The following is a 12,433-nucleotide window of genomic DNA, read 5'->3' on the forward strand; positions in this document are numbered from 1 at the left end:
TTTTTTTCTCACAAATATATTTCTACGGATTGAATATTATTTGTCCATTAACCAAAGTTGAATATTTTGGAAAATCAAATAAAATGGTGAATTACTGGTCTGTGTCTCGAATTTGATAGAATCATAAATTGTGCTTCTTTGAAAAATCAATTGTCAAATCGATTAATTATTCAAGTCGCAGTTTCAGCGGCCGTGATATGAGATACCTATCAAAGGATTATTTTTTTAAAAATAATAAGGGCTCGATTTAAAAATAAAACCATATAATTAGATAAAGAATTGCTTAAATTTTATATCTATGGGAGTTGATTACCTACTTATAATATATTCATTGGCCTTATTAAGGGAGAAATATTTTTTAATATTTATTTTTTGGATTCGACTTAATTGGTGTTAATTTTTATTTGAAGTTTTCCAAGAGGATTCAATTTCAAAACCGACCATTTAACAAGTCTCGAATCATTTAATGAAATGATGTAGATGAAATTTTTTATTATTATTATTATAATTATTATTATTATTTTGGAACTTCATCAAAATTCCTAGGAAAAAAAATCCAATTTTAATCTTGTAAATTTTATTTTTGTTTTGCGATTTTTTTTTACCGAAAATCACGACTGAACCGCGGGATGAAATTACTTTATATTTTGGAATTTCAGCAAAATTCGAACATGGAACCATCAAATTCGACGATAAATTCCATACTTGATAGTTAGTGCATACTATAACGACACTTGATCGAAGGAAAAAAAATTATTAATAATAATTAGCAAAAATAACAAGTATACTTTATTTTTTGACAGAGGTGCCTAATTTTGTACTTTTTTAGTATCTAAACACAATGTATTTTAAACGTAACTCGTTTATAACATTGTGACACATCAATACCAAGATTTAATCACATCGAGGTAGAGAATAAAGAGCTATATAATTGGAACAAAATTTTTCTATACTCAAAAAAGAAATTAAAGAATCTCGTTGATTATCCATTTTTTTGTAAACTCTAAAAATAAAACTTGAATACGTCACATTCTCGGGGATTATTTTGTGCAGGTCTTTCATGTCATTTTAATTAGTGACAGCTCATCTCACATAGTCGAAACCAAACCCATTTAGTTGGAATAGATAAATGTAATTCCCGTTCTTGTAATTACATATAAATATGGGATCTTTGTAATGAAGAGGTTAACAGCTAGATTTCTACCCAAGTTGCAACAAAAGTGAAAGGATTAAAATATAACCACAAGGATTAATGTCTTAATCATCCAATTAGTGGTTTCTTATAATGTGAATGACCTAAGTGTAGCCTCACGCTTGTCTTGCTTTACCATTCTTAGATAATCTTCTACTTTTTTTACAGCCCATTTAAAGTTCGAAATTACCTTCATTTTAAGAGATGATTGACTGTTAAAAGTAGAATTCATAGTTTCGTTTCGTTTTTTTTATAAATATTACCAATCTACTTTTATAAAAGTAAATATAAAAAAAAAAAAGAAGACAAAGATTAAACTTAAACATATGGATTCTCAAGTGGATAAAAGGCTGTAATATTCATGCCATGGTGATTAGTGCAAGAAAAACGTCGACTCTAGCTAGGCAAAATGGGCCCATTCCCAATCCAAAGTTGTTAATATTTCTAGAATTCCATTATTATTCGATGTGCACCAATTAATTTCTGTCAATTTCAAGATCATAATCAATATATTATAGAAAGGGTTGATTTTTATTATTATATATTATTATTCTGTTATCGTGGAGTCTATTGGAATATTATATATCTGTGCTAGAGCGATATACTTACTTGTAAACATTTTTTATTGTAAAAAACGATACTGAATCTCGTGATTATTATTAATTGCAAATACATGGAACACACACAAATATAAAGACTACTCCTTTCATGAACTCGTGCAATGTATTGTATTGTATTGTATTGTTTTGTTGATTATGATATTAGTCATGATGTTTGCCACTGCAATGACCTAATAATAATTTGTCGCACTGCCATTCCATCTTCTCGTATGTTGAGCGGGAATTTGTCGATTCTATATCATCACAAAAAATTGCAGTTACTATCATTCTAATGAGTAAATGCAACACAATAATATAAAACCTTTACATATTTACCTATTTCACCCTGTAGAGTTGGATTATATTTGAGGAAATTTTTTGTCAGAAAATATTTATATTTGTGTGTTTATATCTTATTATTATTATTAGCATATCAACAAGACAAATAACATCAGAGTATGTCAAATAGTTTATATGATGATGATTATGGTACCAAATAAGGGTAATTTATATATATATATATATAGAGTTTTTTTCAAGTGTCCACCTACCATGCTTACCACCATGCCCACCAATGATGTGACATTATTCTATTGGACCTACAATTTATCACATCTTTATCACATCCAATAGAATAGTGTCACATCATTGATGGGCATGGTAGGTGGGCACTTGAAAGAAAATATATATATATATATATATATATATATATATATAGAGTTCTTTTATGATGCCCAACACTATATGCCCACTTCATGTCCACCATGTACAAGTCAACTCATCTATTATACCGGTCAACTCATCTATTGCACATGATGAGCATGAAGTGAACATATAGTGTTGGGCACCATAAAAGAACTCTCTCTATATATATATAATTTTGATATCTTGTTCACTCACTGTGTCCATCTAATGTGTCCACCATGAGGTGACACTCAACTATTGAATGTGATGAATTATGCGTTCAATAGTTGAGTGTCACCTCATGATGAACACATTATGTGGGTAAGATGAGTGGCAGAATAGCAAAACTATATATATATATATATATATATATATATTTGAATAAAACTATAATATAATAAACTTAAAATTTGGCAACATTTTCTTTCTTTGTTTCTTTTGGAAAGGGCACCTTCGCACTCCGCAAAATCACACGCAATCCTTTCTTCTCTCTCACATACAGTTAACGCTTTGAATTCATACTTTTCGCATTCTCTCCTCTCTCTCTCTCTCCTCTTCTTCTCATTTATCCTTCCTCGTTTGCTGCTCTCACTGCGTTTGTTCTATTCATTCAATTCAATTAATCTGTTGTCGGATTCCAACCTTCTCATCTACTATCATCGTACAAGGGGTTCTCACTGTTTTTACTTCTTCTTCTTCTTTTGTTTTTGAGATTTTGTTTTTGAGATTGTGTATAGCTCCCTTGAACGGATACTGGCTTGCTAACGGATATATGGTGAACAAACGAAGTACCTGCTTGCCCAGAGAAGTCTTAAAGGAGCTACCTTTCTGGCCATGTCATGCTATTTCCTGCCATTAGCCCAGAAATTCCAGAAAATTATTCTTTGCTCTAGTAAAGATTATCTTTTTTACCAAAGAAAATGCTCGAGCCAGTGTTGTTTGTAAGGCCAGTTGCATCACTTGAAGATAACGAGAAGAAGACAGCATTCCAAGATGGTGGTGAAGAAAAAGTTACTGATACTACCACGACTACCACCCCAAGATCGGTTGTTCTCATCCCCAGGAACAAATCACAAGCAGGTTGCCGGAGGGTAACACCTACTGCAACCTCTCCAGCAGCTGACGCACTCGAAAAGCGTCTTCCCAACGGGGATCTGTACGTGGGAACATTTTCTAACTGCACTCCTCATGGATCGGGTAAATATCTGTGGAAAGACGGGTGCATGTACGAGGGGGAGTGGAAAAAGGGGAAAGCGAGTGGTAAGGGGAAGTTTTCTTGGCCATCAGGCGCAACGTTTGAAGGAGAGTTCAAGTCGGGTCGAATGGAGGGTGTGGGCACCTTCATAGGAGCGGATGGCGATATGTACAAGGGTTCCTGGTCCTCGGATCGAAAACACGGGTACGGAGTTAAGCATTATGTTAACGGGGACTATTACCAGGGGCACTGGAGAAGGAATTTGCAAGATGGGCAAGGGAGGTATGTTTGGAGAAATGGGAACGAGTATAATGGGGATTGGAAGAGTGGGATCATTCATGGAAGGGGTGTTTTGATATGGAACATTGGGAATAGATATGAGGGGAATTGGGAAAATGGGGTTCCTAAGGGACCTGGGCTATTCACTTGGCCGGATGGGAGTTGTTACCTTGGTTGTTGGTCTAAGGATTCTTGCAAAAAAGGGAGTAACAACCAAATCTTGAATGGGACTTTTTACCCTTCTCAACATGGGAATGTGGTGTATGAAGAAGGTTCGAACGGATTTTTTAGTTACAAGTTATCGGCTCCGTTGATGGTGGTTGGGGAGCAGAGCTTGAATACTGTAACAGGAGGAGGTGTGGGGAAGAAAAGGTCATCTTCCGCTGATGCTGGTGCGATGGAGAGGGCCTTTCCAAGAATTTGCATTTGGGAATCAGATGGCGAGGCAGGAGATATAACTTGTGATATAGTTGATACTGTGCTGCCATCATACTCTGATGGGTTTTTGATGGACCAGCTTATGCAGTTTAGGAAGAATCCTAGTGTTTTTAATGGGGAAGTGAAGAAGCCGGGACAGACGATTGGGAAAGGTCATAAGAATTATGATCTGATGCTTAATCTTCAATTGGGCATTCGGTAAGAAAGGGTCAAATGATGATGGATATAACTTGGTGTTTTGAACTTCATGTGTGGAAATTTCATAAGCTGTTTGTTTTCAATATGATGCTTGCTGATTTGTTGTGGCTATTGTTTGTTTAGACATTCGGTGGGAAAGGATGCCTCAAAATTGCCTGATCTCAAGCTCAGTGATTTTGATCCTAAGGAGAAGTTTTGGACTAGGTTTCCTCCAGAAGGATCAAAAACAACACCGCCCCATCAGTCACCAGATTTCCGGTGGAAGGATTACTGTCCTGTGGTGTTTAGGTAATTCACTTTCTTTGAATTTGTGTTAGAAATGTGTAAAAAGAATACTTATTTGCTGTATCAGTTGATTTTTGTCGTGGCCCATCTGCATAAGTCTGTAAATATATGATATTATATTGTATTAACTTTTGGATGATTCAATTATGATTTTGTTCTAGTTTTGCGTTCTAATATGGCGATCATCACTTATTGGTTTCGCAGACATTTAAGGGAGCTATTCCAAGTTGATCCTGCAGATTATATGTTAGCTGTTTGTGGCAACAATGCCTTGAGAGAGCTTTCATCTCCTGGGAAAAGTGGAAGTTTCTTTTATTTAACACAGGATGATCGATTCATAATAAAGACAGTCAAGAAATCAGAAGCCAAGGTTAGTTGGCTATCTATGTGACTACCTATTTGTTAATCTCGTAGATACTATATCGTGTAAGCACGATAGCATAAGCTGAAGCTGTGGATTTTCTCCATGATGTTTATTTATGGGCTTATAAATGGGGACTTGGAGGTATTTCATTTTGTGAGGCTATCTACTTGTTAATCATCTTTCTGAAAAGTTTCGCCATTTGTTTCATTAGGTTCTCATCAAGATGCTTCCAAGTTATTACCGACATGTTTGTCGTTATGAAAGTTCTCTGGTGACCAAGTTTTTTGGTGTCCATTGCGTAAAACCAGTGGGTGGCGTCAAGGTACATGGTCCTTATTGAAAGCGCACTTGTCCTCTTTATGTCAAGTTGATTTCTTGTTGCAAACTAATACATATCGTGTCGTTTGTATCAGACACGGTTCATTGTGATGGGAAATTTATTCTACTCTGAGTATCAAATTCATAAAAGATTTGATTTGAAAGGATCATCCCATGGCCGCAGTACTGAGAAGCTTGATGGAGAGATTGATGAAACCACAACCCTTAAAGATCTTGATCTCAATTTTGTGTTTAGGCTTCAAACCGGTTGGTATCAAGAACTAATGAAGTGAGTTTGGTGCATCTCCTGTTAGCTAGCCTTGTGTTATCTATTTATTGTGTCGATATTTTCCTTATTTGTGAATTCATATCGACAGACAAATAGACCGTGATTGTGAATTCTTGGAAGCTGAGAGGATCATGGATTACAGTCTGTTAGTCGGTCTTCATTTTCGCGATGATAGTACTCGAGACAAGATTGGTCTGTCGCCTTTTTTGTTGCGTACAGGTGATTTTTCACCATGATATGTGATGCATCAAGTCCGTGCTGTAAAAATGTGAGATCTGAGGATGACGTGAAAAACTCACGTAAAATATCCTTTTCTTTTTCTGCAGAAAAGAATGATTCTTATCAGAATGAAAAATTCCTGCGAGGTTATCGTTTTCTTGAAGCTGAACTACAAGACAGGGATCGGATTTTAGCTGGCAGGTATGGTCCTTGCCGCATTATTATCTGTCTGTTAGGTTAATTTTTCGTGGATCGAGTTTTGTATAGAAGTTCTTCAGTTGCATGGATCTAGTCGAAGCTACGATCTTTGCCTTTCCGTTTTTTCTTAGTTATAGACGAACCCACTTTATGTTTTTTGGTCATTCTGCGCATGGCTTAATGTTGAAAGAACCGGAGGAGCCTTTCAAGGGCATGTCTAGGTTCTTTAAAATTGTTGAATGAGAATGTGAGATGTTTCCGAAGATATATATCCTGTCCAAGGGAGAGATAAATGTCTAGAAACTAAAATTTGCGATATTCATTTTTTTTATTACATTCTGAGTTGGGAGTTGCATATGCTCTCATTGATCAGGAAACCATTGATCAGACTCGGCGCCAACATGCCTGCACGAGCAGAGCGAGTGGCTCGAAGGAGTGATTTTGATCAGTACACGCCAGGTGGATTTGGCACTTTGAAACCTCGTTGCAGCGGTGAAACCTTTGAAGTAATCCTGTACTTTGGTGTAATCGACATTCTACAAGACTATGATATCAGCAAGAAACTCGAGCATGCATACAAATCCTTTCAGGTTGACCCTACCTCTATCTCTGCTGTTGATCCAAAACTTTATTCCAAAAGATTTAGAGATTTTGTTCGGAGAACTTTCATCGAGGATAGATAACATTATCAAGGAGATACTCTGAAACGAGCTCTAGACTCTTGATAGAATCTTACGTGCCATGTGGGAATAACTAACACAAGCCTTGTCTGCTTGAAAATTCGGGTTCTTGGAGACGGTTCCACATGTCTTGCCGATAGCGGTGCCATCCATATATATGACACACACCCTTGGAGCCAAGGGAATCGTGGCTCCAAGGGTATATGTGAAGATTTTGTATATAGAGGCGGTGTTGTGAGTTTTTGGATGGTTTCTATGTTTTTTTATTGATTTTTGGTGAGCACAGAGTTATGTGAAGATTTTATATTAGGAAACATAGCCAGTTTCCCCAAAACAGAAATTCAAATTACGGAGAGTGGGATTTAAATAATGAATGTATAGGTATAGGAGAAAAGTCGTGATATATTTACAGAAATCTTGATTTTTTTAGGGGATCATATTCTTCATCTTTTTTTTTTAATTATATCTAGTCTTGTATTTAATTGAAACTTTGATACATTTGATGACACATATTTATTACGCTTTTAAATTTGTGTTATGTTATAGATCTCTCTGACCTTTTTATCAATCAAATAACAAAGATTTAACTAATTGGTATTTGCATGTGCCTTCTTTATGTTTATATTTTATGCATTGATTTTTATTATCAAATTTAAAAATTATACGTTTTCAAAAAAAAAAAATTAAAAATTATATTATACATTTTCAAAAGGGTAAGCTGTAAGCACATAAAAAGAAGAGAAAGCAATGCGAAAGATGCGTCGTTGTTTTCTTGTTCTTTTATACTCGAAAATTTAAAACAGTATTATTCTTTAAAAAAACATAAATTTAAATTGATATAGATTTAACTTTTCCATTCTTACTAATATACCTTCGTTTTTTAAATTTTAGAAACTGTCATCATTTTTAACGAATTAAATAAAAAATAAATTATAATTTTTTGTTTTTTCCATGATTTTTTAATTCATGTGTGAGAAAAAAACAGACAAACTTATATATTTGCGATATAGAAGATCATATAAATTTTCGTAGCATTAATATAATGGATTAGATTTTAAAGTAATTTCGAATATAAAAATATTAAAAGAGGGTGTTTTATCAAAATAATATAATAATTGACAAATGTTGCAAATCATCCATACATTCAATAGAAGGACGAAATTGAAGAAAAATCAAAAGCTGTGGATGGAAAATTTGGTCGATTGGTGGTGCAATAATTCAGTCTCCTTTTGGCCTTAATTATTTTCATTACAAAAAGCACATGCGATCCAGATAGTTGGTTCATTAGATATCTCACACTTTTTTTTTTTTTGAAAAAAAATCTTTTATCAAAATTAGTTCGCCTTACCTGTGAAAGAAATCATACAATTTAATAACCTTTTTGTACCTTAATTGTAATTGTTGTTAAAAAATGAATGACATATGTGACCCAATGACCCAAAGGACTAATGACTCGTCTCATTAATTGTACTTATCTGTATGCATTTAAACCAATCTGGTTTATTTATATTTTTGGGCAGACTTAGAAGATGATTAGTTTTAAATTTTAACCGTTTCATTGAATTTTAGATTTAATTTTAATTTGCTACCTACGGACAATATTTCAAGATTACAAAAAATATCACCACCCAAACGATACTAGGGGTTTGGTCTAAGATTCCATTAACTCATATAAATGTTGAGTTGGGTGATGCTACCATTGCTGCATATTCATGGAGGGTTATACGTTGTACTTGAAATTATATAATTATCCTTAATGTATTTTGGAAAGAGTTTTTTCAAATAAAGTGGATGAATAATTTTGTAATTTCATATGCATTGTATAACTCAACATGTAACCCTACATATATATTTAGCATTTTCTATGTTGAGTGACCATATTGATATGACATATTGTAATGATATATAGGGCATTTCTTGGATCATAATGTAACAGCAATTATATATTCATTATAGGCTTGGCATTGGATAGATGTTGCCATATATAGAATCGAACATGAACAAGTGTAACGCATTACAATTTGGAATTATCTTAGTGGAACTCATTTTCTATTTTAATATAATTACAAGAGAATAATATATTCATATTAATGTATGTTAGAAACCTTTTTGAATTAACAGGCGGATTTGCCAAAAATAAATTAAAGTGGCACACACAATAAGTGCGCTTATTCAGCTTTACATTATCACATAATTACAAGACATTATTCTTTGTACAAATCTCCCTTTTATCCATAATAAATAATTCTTCATTTTCTGATTAGGCATTAAAAAATTGTTGATAACCTATAATTATCGTAGATTATTGCTTCTTTTTTAGGGCAATGGAGGGAATATGCATGCACTCACCAGTTTAGGTCAACAATATTTTTAATTAAATAATAATGCCTAGCTCCTTGCGAGTAAGTTATTTAAATATTTGAGACACACGTCAACTACAAATTTTGCAGTCAACTCCCAACCTAATCAATCCGCTTCTTTCATTTGTTTGTTTGTTTATTTGGTCGGTTCAAAATAAAATTAAAATGATCTATATATGTATTTATTTATATAATTTAATCTTTGAAAGCCACCATATACAAAATCTGTTTAAATATTTGAATCTACGGAGTAAATTATTGAATACGAACGTCATTAATTAGTGAGATGATTTAGTTTTCTGTTCCAGAAGCTTTGTCCATCTTGTTTAAATTTAATCTTGAGAAAATAAATTTACAATTTATGGAATATTTCAAAAAAAATTATTTAATTAAAAGTTGCACACTATTTATATTTGTACATAGTGGTAGCCATTATATTACAGCTGTAAAAAAAAAAAGCCATATATTACACAAAAACAAAATCACTTCGATAGCCAATTAACGTCTTTGTGGTGAGGCACGCGTAGTTATATAAAGTTATTTTTTAAGAGAATCTACGCGTCATTTAATAAAATAAAATTCCAAAAATCACTCCAATACATATTGTTTCAATTTTTTTAGCATGAAATTAAAAAAAAAACAGAACATATTACTCCAACATATATAAAAATCGTGAGTTTTTTTATTCAAGACTAATAATACATACGAAAAATCTCAACCACTCCACCATATTGGGCTATAATCAAAATTATTGTCAAAGATATTTTCGTTGCATTGCGTTTATATATGCTCAATCCAATACTTGCATAAAAAACTTAAAATTACTAATAAAAACACTATAGATAAAATAACAAGTCATGAAGAAGACATTTGGAAAAAATAATAAAACTCAACAGATAAACATCAATATTTTATATTAAAATAGATGGATATATATATATATATATATATATATATTATATATATATATATATATATATAGATGTATGCCAAAAAGCATACAAAGAACATAAAATATAAGGTATAAAAGAATATTTTATTACAGCTTCTCCTTATCGCGCTTCGTGAGTTACGCCAACTGGTTAAGTTTCGTACCATTGCATTTATAATTATCATAATTTCTTAGATTTTTACTTAGACGGTTAGACCAAAAGCCAGCAGTGACGACAGAAAGTTTAATTAAATCACATTTAATTATCATTTATGTATTGCCACCACATTCCAATGCTATCTATTTATTTCTTTATTTGCAAAAAAACTTAATTTGTATATTAATTCTAAATTGATTCAGCAAATCCTGCATCGAGTCTTGTGCTGTTCGGCCAATATGGTTTTTAGTTTTTTACTAAGTGCTCTCACCATATTTTTAAACCAAATTTTATTTGACATTTTAAGTTTAAATTTATAAGCTTCGTTGGAGCTTAGTATTCTTGGAAATTATCATCGGATAGTTATGAAATCAAGACCCGTGTGTTCCTGCCTAAACTAAAGAAAAAAAAATTAAGACATAAATAAATCACAAATCTTTGTATCTAAAAAACAAAAGGTATTCGAAAGTGTCTCATTTAAATTCAATCACCCAAAATATGGCACGCACACACACACTTTGGGCAAAAAAAAGCTGAAATCTGATGCGATTGCCCTTTATTGTTTGGGACCAATTTACATGTTCCGAAGCCTATAAAAGGACAAAGACAAGACACACACAAAATAGTGATGTCTAATTGTTGCAATCCTATCATTTTATTTATTTTGGCTCACATATTTCAGCTTACGTTTTAGCTTTTGAGTGATCAGCAGTAACATCAAAACTTGTGTCCACAGAACATGCCTAATTGCCTGTAATGTCAAGAACCAAAATATGGTGCAATACTTGCACATTGATTATCTAGGTACCGTTTAGTTCCAGAATAAGATAAATAGTACTTGGATAAGTAATATAATATAATATAAAATAAATAAAAAATGATAGTTAATATAGTATTTGATTTGATTGATAGATTGTAGTTTATGTAATTTGATTGATTGAATTTTATATAAAAATGGTAAATTATCATTTTGCCCTTTTTAAAAATAAATAAAATATGAATAATATTATTTATAAGGGTAATATAGTACTTTAAATTCAATGATTTGATTGATATAAAATAAATTATTAATGATTTGATTGATGTAAAATAAATAATTAATAGATGGATAAATAGTATGATGAGAAGAACGAAAAATTAGATAGGAACTAAATCACAATATATATATATATATATATATATATATTGAATTGGTGCATTAATGGTAGGCCTACGTACAAAATTAAATAAATGAAGTGAGTCCACAAATGTTGGAAAGACGTGCATTTTGATACAATGGTATGCATTATTACATGGTAGACAATGCATCCTTAATTCATGGTGTCATAGCCTTTTTATATATGATGGGCCTTTTTTCAGTTCAAAAAAAAAAAAATATGATGGGCCTTTTCAACACTATCACACAAAGTTAAGAGATATTTGTGATGATGGTGTACTCTTATTTCCCAACAAACAACTATATATTTTCTCATTGATTATCACTTTGTGCAATGATGATTATTATTGCTTAATTATTACTTTTATTAGTATTCTACTTGTGCGATACATAATATATTTATTTTTAAAAATTAATAAATTAAATATGAGTTTTTGAATAAATAATTAAAATACAAATAAATTAAAATTGAGTTTGGATGAAAGAATTGAAATCTATGAATTTAAATGTTCGTCATTGTTGAGATAACTTACAAAAATAAATCAAATTTATGGTATTTATTTACAATACAATTGAGCTAATCACAACAGATTTCAAATCCTTAGGGCATGATTGGTACGAAGGAATGAGATGAAAATGGAATGAGCATTCTCATATTATTCCTCATACTTGTGTTTGGTATGACTCTTGGAATGAGAATGAGAATGACCATTCTCATAGAATAACTATTCCCATGTTCATTGAGGATGAAATGACCATTTCCACTCTTTTTTTATTTTTGTAAAATATTTTTTTCAATACTTAGTTTATTTCTAACAATCTAACCATATATAATAATAATAATAATAATAATAATAATAATAATAATATTATTATATATAAAACAACAAA

General features: G+C 31.9%; 1 protein-coding gene across 1 annotated transcript; it reads left to right on the forward strand.

Annotated features, from left to right (window-relative positions):
* The first annotated feature begins 2,941 nt into the window (after positions 1-2,941).
* On the forward strand, positions 2,942-7,459 carry LOC140884807 (phosphatidylinositol 4-phosphate 5-kinase 1-like). The gene is made up of 8 exons (XM_073291668.1): positions 2,942-4,585; positions 4,709-4,873; positions 5,075-5,240; positions 5,446-5,556; positions 5,648-5,841; positions 5,930-6,060; positions 6,168-6,261; positions 6,632-7,459. The coding sequence occupies exons 1-8, from the start codon at positions 3,396-3,398 to the stop codon at positions 6,939-6,941; spliced, it is 2,361 nt and encodes a 786-aa protein (XP_073147769.1). The 5' UTR covers positions 2,942-3,395; the 3' UTR covers positions 6,942-7,459.
* Positions 7,460-12,433: the final 4,974 nt, after the last annotated feature.

This window comes from Henckelia pumila, chromosome 2, assembly GCF_033568475.1.
Source record: "Henckelia pumila isolate YLH828 chromosome 2, ASM3356847v2, whole genome shotgun sequence".
NCBI lineage: Eukaryota > Viridiplantae > Streptophyta > Magnoliopsida > Lamiales > Gesneriaceae > Henckelia > Henckelia pumila.